The sequence below is a fragment of the Pseudonaja textilis genome, chromosome 3, assembly GCF_049901715.1.
Source record: "Pseudonaja textilis isolate UNSWEBS1 chromosome 3, rPseTex1.2, whole genome shotgun sequence".
Lineage (NCBI taxonomy): Eukaryota > Metazoa > Chordata > Lepidosauria > Squamata > Elapidae > Pseudonaja > Pseudonaja textilis.
In genome coordinates, this window is record NC_141992.1 from 16,869,334 (window position 1) to 16,886,142 (window position 16,809).

The window sequence follows — 16,809 nt, forward strand, 5'->3', positions numbered from 1 at the left end:
GCTGGAGCGCGCTGAGCCGGCTGGTTTCGGGGCTAAGCCACCCTGTAGAGGTGATGAAGAGGGGGGAGACTGCCAGCAGGGTTGAGGAGAGAGCCGCATCTCTCCTCCTCAGCTGGCCATTACTCCCTTTCTCGAAAGCGGTTGCAGCGGTGGTCAGAAACGGCCATCTCAAAGAAGAACTCGACCGGAAAAGAATGTGCAGGAGGAAGATAAGAAGAGAAAGTTTTGGTTGACCGGGTTAAACTGCAAAAGCAGCAACTAAGGTACCCTGGAATTTAAGCTAAAAAAAAAAAAAGTAAAATTGTTCCCAAAGAAGACTTTGAAGCAGCGAAGGAGAGAGAAAAGGGAAAGGATTTGGTTTTTTTTTTCTTCTCTCCCTTTCCTTATACTGACAGCTAAGAGATTTATATAAGAAATTGCAAAAAAATCCACTTTGACATCAATAGGCATTTAAGCTGAAAATAAAATGTCAAAGGGATAATAAAGATTTCTGGATACTTAAAAGCTTTTAAAAGCAGGAAAGGAGAGAAAAAGAATAAAAGGGCAGAAAAAAGGGAGGAGACTGGAAAAAAGGGAGGAGATTGCCTGGAATTAAAAGGAATTTACAGTAAAACCTCAACAAGACTTCGAAAAGATACATTTTAACTGAAACTTGGCAATAAAATAGTAGAACCCCAGGAAGAGAAAGTGGAAAAAAGAAACATGAAGAAACAGCTTGGGAGTATTTGGATTATTTATTGATCTCTGGATTTTTGGTTATTGCATTTGAATGACTAAAATCAATCGGGTGGTTGTTTAAAAGTGTTTAAAATGGCACGACTTTTAGATGAACTGAAAATGGAACTTAAAAAATACAAAGAAGATGCACAAGAAGGGAGAAGTTCTTTTGGCTTCATATTTCAATTCTTAGAAATGGAGATCTGGAACTATGAGAAACAACAAGAAATGCCTGCAGAACAAGAAGACTGGGGCAAAGAAGAAGCCATCTTTAATGAACAAGTAATTTTATGTGGGGGGAAAAAAGGAAAGGGGGGAAAGAGAATGAAAAGTTTAAGATTTGAAAAAATAACCAAGAAAAGGAAGAATAGTTTGAAAAATAAGTATAATATTAGAAAGCAACAGAAGAGGGGAATACAGAAGAGAGAATTAGAAGTAGAGAGACATGGGGGTAAAAAGGGGAGGGAGAAGAAGAGAGGGAAGAAGGAAAGGAAAAGAAGTTATAAAGGACAGAAACAAAATATGGAGAAACAAGGCCTATTTAGAGATAATGGGTGAAAATTTAATTGAAAAAGGGATCCTGTAAAAGTACATAAGATAGTATTGTTACATTAGAAATAGAAATAATTTTAGAAAATATGAAACAATGTATGATTAAAATGATGGATAAAATAGTTATTGTAATCTAGTGAAATGTTTGTTAATAAATAAATGAAATAAAATGAATGAGAGAATTGAATTAGGAAAGGATGGGAACATTTTAATTATTTAATGCTTTATAAAATATAAGGGAAGAGAAATAGGGGGAAAAAAATTAATTACGGAAAACTTACAAGTGTTCCCAAGGAAGTATAATATTTAATTGAAAAGAAATGTTAAAGATGTTAAGACTTTAATGAATATTAATGATAGAACTGAATTGGAATGGAATGAGTGTTTTAATTACATATATTTATAATCACTTTTTAAGAATATAGTGTGTATTTTAAGAATGTACCAAGCAGAATTCGATTGGAAGTTATGTATTATATTGACTGTTATAACCTCAAGGTATATATTGAAGCTTAAATAAGAGTTGAATGGATAAAATTAAAAGATATAAAGGTGTCATACTCCAATTAGTAACTACAGGAGAAAATTTGTTTAATGAGAAAAGAAAATATGAAATTGAAACAGGACAGACAAAAGTATAAATATAATTATTTGAATTGAGATGAGATAATTAAAATAAAATTGAGAAAATTAAGAGAGGCAAAAAACTATGTAGAAAATGTAAAACAGTAATAAGATATGGAATAGAACATAAAAGTGAGCATGAAATTGAGTTTGTGTCTGCATGAAGAAGTGTAACCCGGGACCATGCTATTTTCAAAAAAAGATGTTTTATTTGTATTATGGGTTTTTTTTGTGAAAACCCAAATAAAATTTTCAAAAAGAAAAGAAAAGAAAAGAAAAAGAATAGATAAGGAAATAAAACAAACAGAACCCTTAGAGGAACAGAGAAATATTATCAGGATGAGGGGCACTGTTTATTTTCCTTTTCCAAAGCAAATGGTTGTGCTTTTAAATTAGCAATTTCTAACGGCAAAGTGTATTTTAAAAATCATTAGTGCCTTTCGGTATGCCTAATAACTTCGCTAGGTAAAGTTCAACAATTAAGTTAGAGATGTTGAGTTACTTTCAAACTAACAATGGTTTCCAAGATAAACCCTGATTACCAATTCTCCTCCCACTGCCTAAATTGGAGTTCAGTAACTATATTTATCTTTAAATTACTAGGGGAGAGGAATGGTAGACGATACAATTAAACCCCCAGGACTTTTCATATATAACATTTACTCTACTATTTACTCAAATCAAAGTAAGTTGATTGCATAAATTAGAGTTCAACAACTATATTTATCCTTAGGAAAGGAATGGGCAGATGATACAATTAATTCTCAGGATATATTGCATACAATAATACAGTTTTCTAAAATTTTCTCAAATCAAAGTAAGTTGATTTAGGGTAAAAATTGTGAAGAACAATAATGTAGCTTGTTTTATTTGATTTACTTATCAAATTTATATTGTTCCTTTGACAGAAAAGAATTTGCACCAATTAATATTTGATATGTTGTATATCAACATTACTAGTATCTACCAATAGACAGTTTGGTGTTACAATGGGCACATTGACCACAGTGGACTGAAGTTTAATGGAAATTTACCTCCAAAATATACATAGAGCATTGGGTTGCCTATTCCCGCTACACAGGCATTTGCTTCTGATCAAATAGAAACCAGTCATGTTTACAGAACATCACTGACATAAATAGAATATTTAGAACATTTCCGTTTGTATTCTCCATATAAGAAACATGGCAAAGAACTTCTACTTGCAAAGCAAAGCTGAGTTGATTTAGGGCTCCTTGCCCTCAGTAAACCAAGCTGGACAGACTATAATTTTGCCTTTGCTAAACAAGCACCCAGTTCATACGAAGAAGTAAAATTCAGAATGAAGATTTTTGAATATTTGAAATGTGTACACGCTGTTCTGCACAGAAGTCTAGAGGTGAAACTCTATTTTAGTGGGGAAAAACTTCTGTACTGTATCAGATCTTATTAGCTCTATAGGAATGAACCTTTGCTGCCTGTAATACAGTAATATTAATCTATCATTCTACTATTAAAAGTGGCATGTCACAGTCACCATGCCTGAAATTTTTCATACGTCAACACTCCTCATTTAAAGTTTGACGAAGATTCTTGTTTGTTCTGTTAGAAGGGCTGTAGAATAGCATCTCAAATACTTTTTGATAAAATGTTTTATATAGAATGTAGAATGAACAGAGGCAATACATGGACCATTTGAAGAGTAAGTAAGGAACAAACTAATATCAATTATGAGAAGATGTTATTTATAAATGTTTATGAACAGACAGCTCAGTTATTTATATTCATTTATGAAAGACACTTCTGTAAGACATGTCATTGCTTCCCCTAAGATATAAGATGAGACTGGACAACATTTGTCTGAAATGGTATAGGGTCTCATATTTGATCAGTGGGTTGGATTAGAAGACCTCCAAAATCCATTCCAATTCTGTTATTGTGTTAAGAAAACTCAACACAAACCATCACAAGATTAATATTATGCAATTCATTAGAACCTCTCTAAATCATGCAAGGAAAACAATTTACTGGATATTTTAAGTCTAGATTTTTTTTTTAAAGATTAATAATAAAACTGGAAGCTGGCACAGTTGTTTTAGAAGATGTATTTTAAAATGCAGAAGCCTGGATCCTGCTCAGCAACCTGGTTGTTGCATTTTGGACCCAAACAAACAAAAACATTGCCCCAAATATCACATGAAACATGCATCCAACATAAACATAATAAAATACAACATATAAAATTCAAACAAAAATTGGGAAATGGAAAAAAAATTGAAAACACAAAGCAAGATAGCATCACATATAAACTTAAGAAAAATTCCTCTAAAATAATACAGTGTTTAATATTTTCCGGAAAGCCAACAGGGGAGGCTCACATGATGGTCCAAAACAGCAGCATTCTCATATAAAAGCTATACTTTTTCACTTCAGTTTCACCCTCAAGCTTCTTACAATATGGTTATATTAGTTGGCTTTTTTAAACAGGTTATGCTGATGCTAATTGAGGCAAGTGGCCCTGAAGATATCCTACTACTTACTGTGTTTCTCACAAAATAAGGCTGGGCCTTATATTTTTTTTGACCCCCGAAAAAACGGCTAGGCTGTCTTTTGGGGGGGGAAACTTAATTTCCTCCCCCACCTAGGTTGGCCCATACCCACGTACCTCGCCGTGAGGCTGCTTCTATTTCTGGATTGCAGGGGCCTTTCCTGAAGACGTCTGATAGCGAAACAAGGCAGGGGGCAATGCGCACGTCAACCCAGAGCCCGTTTCTCGGCTGCAGAAGCCTTTCCTGAAGGCCTCTGGCAGCAAAATGGAGGGTAGGGGCAATGCGTGTAAGTGGTGACAAGCGGCCACAGAATAAGTGGGCCGGCAATGGGGTCCTGCTGGGTGGGGCTGTCGGTGCTGCCACCGCAAGGTGAGTCAGTGGAAGACATCCCCTGAAAATAAGACCTACTACCTTTTCTGGTGGCAAATATGTGTGTGTGTGTGTGTATGTGTGCGTGTATGTATGTGTGTATGTATGTATGTAAGTAATTAGGATTGGAATCAAAGTAGGGCAGCACCTCCAACCTCCAGCTCACAGAGACAACTCAAGGGGGATTGCTGATGGTACGAAAGATTCCAAAATATCTCACAGGATCAACATTGTGTTTCTCTCTCTCTCTCTCTCTCTCTCTCTCTCTCTCTCTCTCTCTTTCTCTTCCTTCCTTCCTTTCCTTTTCTTTTTCATTCTCTTTTACCTCCCTCCCTTCCTTTCTTTTTGCGGGATAACACCCATGAAGCAACCAAGACTGATATATTTCCCAAATCGTCTGGCTGGAAAACTCCTGCTTGATGCCTCACTTGGCATCAATTAAGGAACATTTGTATGATTAGGCTGGAGAGGCGGGGGGCAATGGAACAATGATATGATTCAGATTCAATAGAGATGATGATTAAAAAAAATACAATGGAAATCCAAGGGAAACAAGACAAGCTGAGTGGAACAACTTAATATGAATGTGTCAGAACAGTGCTAAATTGTGTGAGCCCGAGGATCTTTAGTCCACATCCTTAGTGTAACTAGAGGTGATAAATAAATCAAGAGCACTTAATGATCCTCAAATAATCTCAAGTGCCGGAGTTTTTCAGTGCAGCTAGTGTCATACTAGTGTCATACCAGTGTCAGTAAGTAAAGTCAACGTCTAACTAAAATCTAAAGGATGCATGATTTTAAAATAAAATAAAACTTAACCTTGAGACTAAAGAGATTGGAGATACAGCCTATAAATACTGGTAGCCCTCAACTTAAGACCACAATTGGGCTCAAAGGTACTTTTTTCAAGAGGCAACTGGACTTTCTGATTTTTCTTTTCTTGGATGCTTCTCATCCAAGAAGCTTCTTCAACTCTGACTGGATGGTGGGGAATGGAAGGACAATTGTTACTGGGACAATTGGGCCCCAAATTTCTGATGTTAAGTGAGATATTTGTTAAGTGAATTTTGGCCCGCTTTACGACCTTTCTTGTCACGCTTAAGTGAATCGCTGCAGTAGCTACATTAGTAACATGGTTGTAAAGTGAATCTTAACTTCCCCTCTTGACTTTGCTCCTCAGAAGATCGCGAAAGGTGAGCACATGACCCCAGGACACTGCAATAGTTCTAAATATGTGTTTTGACCCAAATCCTTTTCCAACAAGACAAACAATAACCAAGGGGAACATAAACCTTTTAATGAGTCTTACGAATCCCCGATTAAAAGGCTGCTGCAAACTAATTAGGTTTGGCACAAACCTTGCCAAAACTGTACAAGACTGGCAAGAATCACAGATAAGAAATATTTCACAACACAAGAATCTTCAAATACCAACTTAAAATACTGTAATGTCCAGGAGGTTGAGTTTCAAAACGTCTTTGCTTCCTGCAAAGAACATTCGCTTCACAGCTGGCTTTTATCTTCTTGAAGGAGGGGCTATTACCTTGCAGCCTTACTCCCGAGTCGCCTGTGCTGTTGCAGATGCTCTTTCCTGTGAGCAATCCTACGAGCACGTGCACTTGGCACAGGCTCCTCAGGAACTTCCTCATCACTGCTGCCAGCCCCCACTCCCCAATTGTCCTGGCCCCTCATCTGAGTCCTTGCTCTCCTCAGCTGTCCGCACCTGCTGCCAGCTAACCACAACAATATGAGTCGAATGCCAAGCATCTGAATTCTGATCAACGTGACTACGGGGATTCCACAATGGTAGGAAATATGAAAAATTGTCCTGTCACATTTTTCAGTATCGTTGTAACTTTGGTCATTAAATGAACTGTTGTAAGTCCGGGACTACTTGTATTATATATCATACCTAAGAAATGAAGTATATCTAAAGTGCGTGTACCTCACTGCGGTGTGGCTTTTTTTCCTTTTCTTAACAAGTTCAGATTGGGCTGAGTAAATGTCTAAAGATTTCAAAGAGAGAGCACACTTGGGGAATATTGCTAATTGCTAATAAAAACAAACAAACAAACATTAGCTACCAGAAACATAGCAACCAACTCCTAAAGGACACATTTGTCTCACAAATATGTCAGCAGTCTTACTTTTGTAGATAACTACTGGTTTGTTTTCATTTTAACAGAGCAAAAAAAAATCCCTCATGAAATTACAGGTATTTTGATTTATTAATAAGTGTATTTGACACCTTTGTTTGTATTCCTCTGAATCAAATAAAGCCTGTTCTTTGCCAGGCCAACCAGGAAACATTCCCTCTACCTAAATACAGGATCGAATCATAGAATCAGAGACCTAGAAGGGACCTTGGAGGTCTTCTAGTCCAAATTCCTCCCTTCCTGAGGCAGGCTCTAGTTCAAAAAATTCCATGAAATTCTAAAAAACTGAGGATACTCAACCTGGGCTTTGTCTAATTGCAAACGTGTGTCTGTCCTGCATGGTGTAAACCATTGGGTAATGAGAAACCCACTTTTGTTACTTATTCAAAAACCCATTTTGAAATGTGCAAATCAGGATTTTTGTTTCAGTTAACTAAGTTCTGAGCTTTTTGAAAAGAGTTTTGGGGATAACTGTATTGAACTACACAGCTGTTGCTGTTTTTTTAAAGTTATCTACTGCAAGAGAAAATAAATTAAAATAATTAAATTAAGCGGGCCCACCTCAGAATTTCTATCTGAAGCCCACAATTACATTATGAATTATTAATAATAGGCTGTTTTAAGTCTGAAAGAAGAGCATATGTTTGTTAATTTGAAATTTTCATTTTAAAACGATTTACAATAAATCTACTGCCAATTGAATATACTGTAGTTGACTTGCTTAGAATAAAGCTGGTTTCAACTTACGCCTTCTTCATAAGGTGGTTGTAAATAGCATGGCCTTGAAAATACTTTGGCTCAAAGGTGTGCAAATGCCCGATAATGTGAAGGTATATATTAAAGCACACAGTGAATGTCATGTACAGTATAGCTTCAGAAATGTATATTTCCCCAGGCTCAATTGATCACATCCCAGTACACTGCAGAATGTATTAATCTTTAACACTATTATCTCTGTGGCACATTATCTACAGCTTCTTTGCTTTTGCTTATCAACTTTTGACTTTGAGATGCTGGATTCAAAGAAACAGGGAGATAGGGAAACTTTTGTTTGCTCTACCTTATCTCATCCTCCCTTCCTCACATCCAGTAGGCAAGCCTACATTACAGGGCCTTGGGGTGAAAGTGATATAGTCACAGTGCCTTCAAAAGAACCAATATTTATTTACATGCTGCTATATTAGTCAGGCAGTATCTCAATTAAGGGAAAACTTTACTTTGGAGAGTTAGGAACGAATCAACTCATATTTATTCACAATGACACAACTGGTTTGCCAGCATCCATCCTTCCAAGGTGGGTAAAATGAGGACCCAGATTGTTGGAGACAATATGCTGACTCTGTAAACCACTTAGGGAGGGCTGTAAAGTGATAAATAAGTCTTATTGCTATATCTTAATGATTAAACTACTAAACAATTTAAAATCTGCTTTAAGAGATTTTTATATGTCCTTGTCTGACCATAAGGCTTCATAAAATTTTAAATATCTAGGGTTTTTTTTCCCTCAATAAAGTCAAGCTGGTGCACATAATTCTCATTTTAACCTTAAACACTGTAAAATGAGAATATTAATTCTGCTTTTTAGGCTGCTTTTAGTGTCTATTCCTTCAGTTTGTTTTGAAATAGATTTTTATGTGAAAGTTATCATTTGAAATGAATAATCTGTGAGGATGTTTCGGTACCAAACATTACTGCAAGATTTTATAAAATGAGATGAAATACATGAAAATGTAAACAAACACTAGGAAGTTTACAGCAGAAGACAGCATGCCCTGCATATTTGTTGGAATTCAGAAATGTTTGGACATTTTTCCCACACTTAGTGAAAACACAGATATATCTAAAAGAAGACAAGACTCCCACTGTAACTTAGTATGCATTCTGTTTAACGAAATCCAGAAAGATGAATTAGCTAATCAGCCCTCTGCCTATTGAGGACATACCTAATTTCTAGAGGGACACCTAAACCCTAGATCAGGGGTGTCAAATTTAGGGCCTGTGGGCCGGATGTGTCACATGCTGGCCACATCCACCTGCATTTTAGGAAAGGAAGAAAAAAATCACGATACGTCTGTGAATTTGACAGGCCTGCCCTAGATAAACCGGTACAGAAGGGGAAAAAGGTTCCTATGAACTTTTTTAGATACAGTTTTGTTTTTGAGAAGAGAAGCTGCCAAGTTGCCAAAATGTTTTAGTACCATAGCAAATTTCCTTAGTTCTCAACAGACCCTGCTGCCAAACAAGAAGAAGCTGAAGGGAAAGGCCTGGAAAGATCAGGAGTGAGGTTATGAAAAAAAAGAAGAAACCTACAGTTAATAGATACCTGACAGAGCAGCGGTAGTGATGGAGGCAATTTATTAATACTAATAAGGGCTGCTAATTAATTAATTAGCACTATCAGGGCTGCTTTGGTAGCCTTTTACATATTAATCTTTGACTTACAACCAGTCATTTAGCGATTGCTCAAAGTCACGATGGACCTCTCTGGGAATACTTAGAGCCTGATTCCAAAGTTCTCCCCCCGCCCCGTGGTCATGTGATCACACATTGGGTGCTAAGCACCTGGCTAACATTTATGGGCATTTGCAACATCCCATGTTACATTTTAGAATTTTGCCAAAAACTGGCATTTACTTCCAGTTTTCAGCAAAAGTAGACTATAGAAAAACCATTGATATGCTTAATGACCATAGCACTTGCTTAATGCCCCCCCCCAATAATCTGGGTCCTCATTTTACCGACCTCAGAAGGATGGAAAGCTGAGTCGACCTCAAGCCCCATTAGGATCGAACTCCAGACTGTGGGCCGAGTTAGCTGCAATACTGCATACTAACCTGTTCTGTCTCACCTTTCTTCTTTCCAAAAAGATGAAAGAGTACAAACTCACACAAACACAGGCAGGCAAGCTGGCTTGGACTTCACAGAATTAATTCTTTGGAACTGATAACGTCCTTGGCATTCCAATACGCTCTGCCTCCCAAGTCCGAACTGATAACAAGTAAAAAGCTACTTACAGAAAATTACAAGGCAGACCACAAAACTCATTCACAAAGAAAACCTGAAGTAAGATCAAACGTTGTCCCGTACAAAGTTCCAGCTGACAACACACCCACTTTTATCCCCTGTGGGGTGTGGCTCAATGACTCAGCTCATACTCTGACCCTCCCACTCACATTTCTCCCTACGACGCTGCTTAAGATCAAGGCAACATTTGTCCTCTTGACTCCCTGTCAGGGGCTGCTCTGATATGCCTTCCTCCTGATTAATCTCAGGCTGTTCCTCTCGGTTGTCTGATGAAACCTGAGGAATTATCAGGGAGAAAGGCATTGCCAGAGAGGAAGGTCCTGGGGAGGAAGGCATTCCCAGTTCCTGCTCCTCATCTTCCAAGTCCCCTTCTCTAACAGCACAGGCTTGGGAATCGGAGCCACAACACTAACCATTGCGCCTCCAGGGTCCTTGATTGTTGTTTTTATATTACATTTCATGAATTCTTATGCAAGATCGTTTCGTAAGCTGCGTTGAGAGCCTCGAGGGCTATAAAATAGAAATCAACTTTTTAATTTAAAAAATCTATTATCCTAATAAAGTTTCTCTGTCACAATATTCTTCTCTGAAATAAAGTTTCGACTGGGATCGACAATCGGTTGATTAAGAAATCAAAGGTAACACAAGCTGTAAAAATTCAGAAATACTAGTACTAAAAAGTTGTACCAATTTCCAGATGTTTCAAATTTGGTCCCTCCCCAGCAACCCTAATCTAAAACAGCAACCACACACACTATATTTAATCTTTTTTTTCTACCCCGCGGGAGACGCAATCAAATAATTTGTTAAGCCTTTTCTCTTCCAAACAGGATAGTAACAAGCTTGAGCACACCATCCCTTCTGCACATACCTCCTTGCATAAATCCAAGACAAGTGATTAAAGATAAGGTTCTTTCAATGGTTCAAGGGAGCTTGTTATTAGGGCAACAAGATAATTGTGGGGGGAATGGGGAAAGAAGAGAGAGAGAAAATATTTGCCTTTACTCCATATGTACAATATACAGATTAACTCTAAGATCAACTTCAGACCAACAATCAAGTAAGAAATACTCCAATCAAGAAACTGCCAAAGAGCCATCAGTAAATAGGCCAACCAAAGAATCTCCAAGACTGATCCCCACCCACACAGACAGGCAAGTCACCAGAATGTAAACTGACAGCAAACAGTACTACTTACTAGCACTGATGATGTTATCTAGTTAAGGTAATGAAAGGTCTGGAAGAAAACAAGCAAGCTCAGAGAGCACCAAGGACTCCTCCTTTCAACCCTGAGCTACAAACATCTTCCTTTATTGGTACATATACTTACTCTGTATCTGCAATCATCAACATACAGTACAAGAATGATGTGCATCCAAATGCTACAGTGAAGGTGCAAAAATATAGCCTAGGGCTATTTATAGCTTGACAACATCCTTTTGATGGCTCTAAGAGTTTCTTCTGCAGAATGTGTAAGTCTGATGTTTTCAAGCTTTTTCTCTTTTTCAGTTTTGGTGGAAAATGAGTGCCAAAGGCTAGGGAAATGCTTAATATGAGCATTTTATCCCTACAATACCCCAACAAAACAACACCAAACCTGCCTTTACTCACTTTTGAAGTACCAATTTGGTACTTTGTTATGTCACACAAAGTGTCAAAGTTACAGGAGTGCTACATCCCTTTGCTGCAGGGTCAGCTGTTCCTATTAAGTATTGCATCTAGCCATGCATCCATCACTGTCTTCCTTCTCATTTTTTCCCCAGGGAAAACAACTGTCCAAAAGCTCTATAAGACATGTCCATCAGCATGCCCACCAAAGCATGGCCTTACTACGAAGAAGCTGTCTACTCATGTATTAGAACAAATCTCAAAAGGGAAACCCACCGTTTCATGGAAAGCCTTTCTATTTTAGCTATTTGCCTCATCTCAGGATAACAGAATATTGAAAAAAGCCCTCTCTAAATTACTTAATCAAGGGCAGGGAAGCACTAGACTGATAACATTGCATAAGAGGAAACTAAAGAAATTGCAGAGCTCAGTAATTTTATACATATATACTCTATACACATTTATTTTTAGCAATTCTTTCACTAGAATTTGAGTCTGGATATTGATGTCTGACAAGCCACTCTCTTCTTTCAGATCTAATTTTCTTTTAAAATGTAGGCATTGATCAGAATTTGAAAAGAAAGTCAACCTTCTGCAACACACAAAATAATCATTGCAAATGCAATTAATGAAACAAAGAACACTCATAATATCTATTTCCAAGAAATATTTTAAGATGATAATACAGTAATTAATACAACAATGTCTGTCATTTTGATTTCTTTTTCTCAATCATCTACCAATCAAATGGCCTCAGCAAAGAGTTCAACTGCAAGGATGTTTAAACTTGTTTTGTGAAGGATCAAGAGAAATAAAGATGAGAATCGCTATATAGCTAAAGCAACCATCACTGTCTACTGATATTTGTATTTCAAACTCAAGAAGCATCACCATGTCAAAACCCTGCATTTGTTGCAGTAATAAAAAGAAAACAAATTTAGAAACCACACTATTGGGTGCTCTGTTCATTTTAAATGTGGACAACCACAGAATGTATGTTACTATGAATAACTAGAACCATGAAAAGCCAAAGATGTCCATATTGCAAAGTTATTCAGTGGGTTGGTTATGGAATACAAAAGTGATTTACAGCATAGACTTTATTGTCAGGTGCAACCAACCAGATCCACACATGCAAAGTTTCAGCTGATACTTCAATAGTTCAAAACATTCTCAAAGATCCCTCTCATTCTGGCACCCTTTTTTTGAATTATTACTACCTGGCAGATGGTACAGGATAATAAAAACAAGGACAAATAGGCTGAAAAACAGCTTCTATCCCAGGTCAGTAACTCTATAGAATTCTACTGTATACTGCAATTTTAATGCAATATCAGGGGTTTTCAATTCAATGTATAGAATGTGAAGGATGTGTGTTTGTGTTTATTTTCAGTCATAATGTACACTGAAGATGGTATTTGATTTCATTGTACGAGGTGCAATGACAATGAAGTAAACTAAACTAAACTACTTCAACTATATGCCCGTTACACAGAAATATCTCCAGCCTGCTTGCTTTTTCTTAGGAATAAACTGATAAAGACTCATGGGAGCTGGAGATGGGAGTGGTTAGTCCTGGACCTCTTGTGGTTGCACAATGATTTAAGGCTAACCTTTCATTTGAGTCCTCCTGCCTGCTTACCTGGACATTTCCTGAAACACGAAAGAACTAAAACTTCAAAGACCTGTGGAATCAAAGTGGCACTAGATCTATAGCAACCATTCATATTACCAAAAAGAAAATAACTGGATTTGGGGGAATTCTGAGAACTTCAGAATGAAGAACAGAGTAATTTTGTCAGCAGAGTTCCTGAAAGAATAGGGCTGCATAAACAAAACTGGAAAAAAAAAACCAAGAAAACAAAATCCTAGTTCTAGAGACAGATGTCAATTTGGCTAAAAGTAAAAAGCTTTGGCTTGAATGAATTTTTATTGGCTGCCAAGACAAAAAAACAAAGATTCCCACTGAATAAACAACCAATATCCTTTTTTCAATAATTAGATGCATCCAAAATCAAAGCAAGGCAGTGAGGATAAGTATCTCCTTAATTCACAACTGCAATCTAGTTAGCTAATATTAAAGCCTTATTAAAAATCCACAGGATTTAAGATAAAGGAATGCAGGACAAAGTTATCCTAGAAGAATGAGTGAGTGAGTGTGTGTGTGTGTGCGTGTGAGAGAGAGAGAGAGAGAGAGCAATTGGGGTCAGGGCAAGGAGGTAACGTACCTTGTGACAAGTTTCCGTTTTAATTTCTTTGAGAGCACGTTCAGAAAATACACACCCACAGTTACGTAGGAAGCAAAAGCTGAGAAAAAACAAAGGAAAAGAGATTTAAGTAAACTGAACACATAGGTCTTGGTCCAGCTAAAGCAACTCTGATTAGAACAGCAATCCTATATAGATTGTCCTTGACTTATGACCATAATTGAGTCCAAAATTTCTGTTCATAAGCAAGACATTTGTTAAAAGTGAGTTTTGCCTCATCTTACAACCTTGCTTGCCAGTTGTTTAGTGAATCACTGCAGCTGCTCAGTTAGGAACACGGCTGTTAAGTCAATCTGGCTTCCCCATTGACTTTGCTTGTCAGAAGGTTGCAAAAGGCAATCACTTGACCCTGAGACACGGCAACCGCCCTGAGTCAGTTGCCAAGCCTCTGAATTTTGATCATGTGACCATGGGGATGGTCATAAGTAAATTTTTTCAGTCCCGTTGTAATTTTGAATGGTCATGAAATGAACTGTTGTAAATCAAAGACTATCTATATATTTTAAGCTAGTAATGAGACCTACAGAATTCATGTATACTTATTTCTGTGAAACCATATATAGGATCTTGCTGTAAGTAATCAATATACTATTTGTTTCAAAGATATCCTAGTTGCACTGTTTGCACACTCCTTGTTAGGAATTAAATCTCTTTGCAAGGCCAGATTTTCTGACTAGCAACAATTTGCAGATGGAACAGGAAGTCGTATCCTGTTGCAGCAAAAAAATTTCCAGAGCTTACTGAAAAGACAAAACAAGGAAATATTACTCCCACGCTCCATCTGAGATTTTAACTTGGTGCAGACATAATGTAAGTAATGCTAATATTCTTACCAGATAAAGTTTCTGGGAAATCAAATACACAACGCTATTTTAAAAAATATTTTCAACTAGCTTAATCAACTAATTGTTTTTGAAATATATGGCTTTTGATGCACGATCAGCTCGGAAACTTCTACTTTCCATTTGTCTTCAGAAAAATAGTATTTTATATGTTTGTGGCAAAACTGCCAATTGATCATTCTTTATTTCCTGAAACACCTGTGTAGTTAACACTGAATGTGTGGTAATATGAACATTTTAAGAAAAAAACATTGCAAGACTATAATATTTGCTATTACATTTCAGTAAACTAATAAACTTATATTTCGATCAACATGGATGTTTCTTAGTTTTAACATTTTCTTTGCCAATTGTTAAAATATTGGGATATAGATAGATCAACATTTCAGACCTAAAACTGTAAGTCGTCCTTGGATGAGATTCACAAGCATTCATCATTAAGTTTGACTTCTTCAATAATACAAAGGTAAGAATTTTGGTAATCAATGCATATGTATTTTCAAAAAAAAAAATCCTATTGAATATATTGAGAGCTAGTTGTAAAGCAACAAGTTTCAAGACTGCTGTAAACATCCTACAGTAAATACTAATGACTGCATCATCATATGTTATGCTTGGCTTATGTTGAAGGGAAAAGCGGGGTTAACAAGGATCTGAATGAAATAAGGAAGAACCAAGAATTTTCCAGGACCTAACAGTAAAACCAGTGAGAATTGTACTTACTGCCGCACATTTTTATTTCTGAAACAGTGTATTCAAAAGAAATTGGGAATCTGGCAGTTTCTTAGGTTTGTGAAAACAGAAAAGATGCAATAGGGGAAAAAATGTAAGACCACCTTCAGTGTGTACTTTCTGTCTTGTTTGGAGTTTCTGTTTTGTATCTACATTACTTTTTCATTTTAACACACAACTGTATGACTGTGGATAATCAATTTCATAATTTATACTATTGATAATAAATTACTTGCATTTGCCTGGAAGCCATTTGATGTTACATTACAGAGTTTTTAAAAAACACTATGCTCCAGGGAGTTCAAAAGAGATTAAAGACAAAAGATGAATAGAAGAAGAGAGTTCACTCAAGTACAGCCAATTTTCCAGTTTGAATAGAGTTTTGCTCCTTCACTAGCAGTTTCAAAAATGTTTTTTTAATATAAATTCTTAATTAAAAAAATAATCCAATAAAAACTTGAAACTCCTGTCACAGGATATTGCAAATATGGTCTTCATTGCTGTGACATACTGAGTAATAAATCTGCCTGAGTAAATATGCTTGTATGTGGGTTTCAGACTGACTGATGTGCTGCTTCTCCAACCCTCCAATCACAGCACAAATAATTCTAACCTGTTCAAAACTATTTTAAAAAATCACATACTAAATAAGAGCATGAACAAACCCATTAGCTCCATCTAATTTAAGATGCGATTTTAATCACATTGGTTAGGAAACAAGTATCATGGATTTAACATATAAAAACATTTTAGGACTAAATATTCAGCTGAGTTCTGTCTGAATATGGGTGTTTTTTAAAAAGAACTTTTCCCTCATTTGCTCAATATCATCAAAGGTTTCTTAGCCAAATAATTTTGTATAGCATGAATGGGAAAAAATGGCCAGAAGCCATCACAGTAGAGCAAATACTGTAATATAATTGGACTTTTTAACATTCATGAAGTCTTGTCAGATTTCAATAATCTGCTGGTTGGCGGAGTTCTACTGTGGAGGTGGTGCTAGATAGACCACAAATTCCACCTCCCTTCCTGCTCCCCACTTGCCCATCTTTTTTATTAGTCATATTGATATATTTTCTTTGTTGACTTTTTCTTTATTTTATTGTTCTATTATTTTACTTTCACTTTGCTTAACCTTCCTTTTTATGCCCTTGTTTGTTACTGTTGTAAGCTGCCTAGAAAAGCTCCATGGTGAGATAGCTGGCAAATAAATTTAATAAGATGAAGAACAAATACAATAACTATGGCAAAAGAAAGCAAAGACGGTACCCACTGGGCCCCTTGGGTGCAATATCAAATCAACTGGAGCATCACATGAACACCATCGGCACTGACAAATTCACCACCCGTCAATTGCAAAAGGCAGCCTTACTCGGAACAGCTTACATCC

At 36.7% G+C, this 16,809-nt stretch overlaps 1 protein-coding gene across 1 annotated transcript in view; it reads right to left on the reverse strand.

The window, feature by feature from the left end:
* RTF2 (replication termination factor 2) overlaps nucleotides 1-16,809 on the reverse strand; it is a 56,764-nt gene that overhangs the window by 34,109 nt on the left and 5,846 nt on the right. Inside the window, exon 5 of the mRNA XM_026697465.2 lies at nucleotides 13,807-13,885. Within this exon, the coding sequence (XP_026553250.1) occupies nucleotides 13,807-13,885 (79 nt within the window). The remainder of the gene's footprint in view (nucleotides 1-13,806; nucleotides 13,886-16,809) is intronic.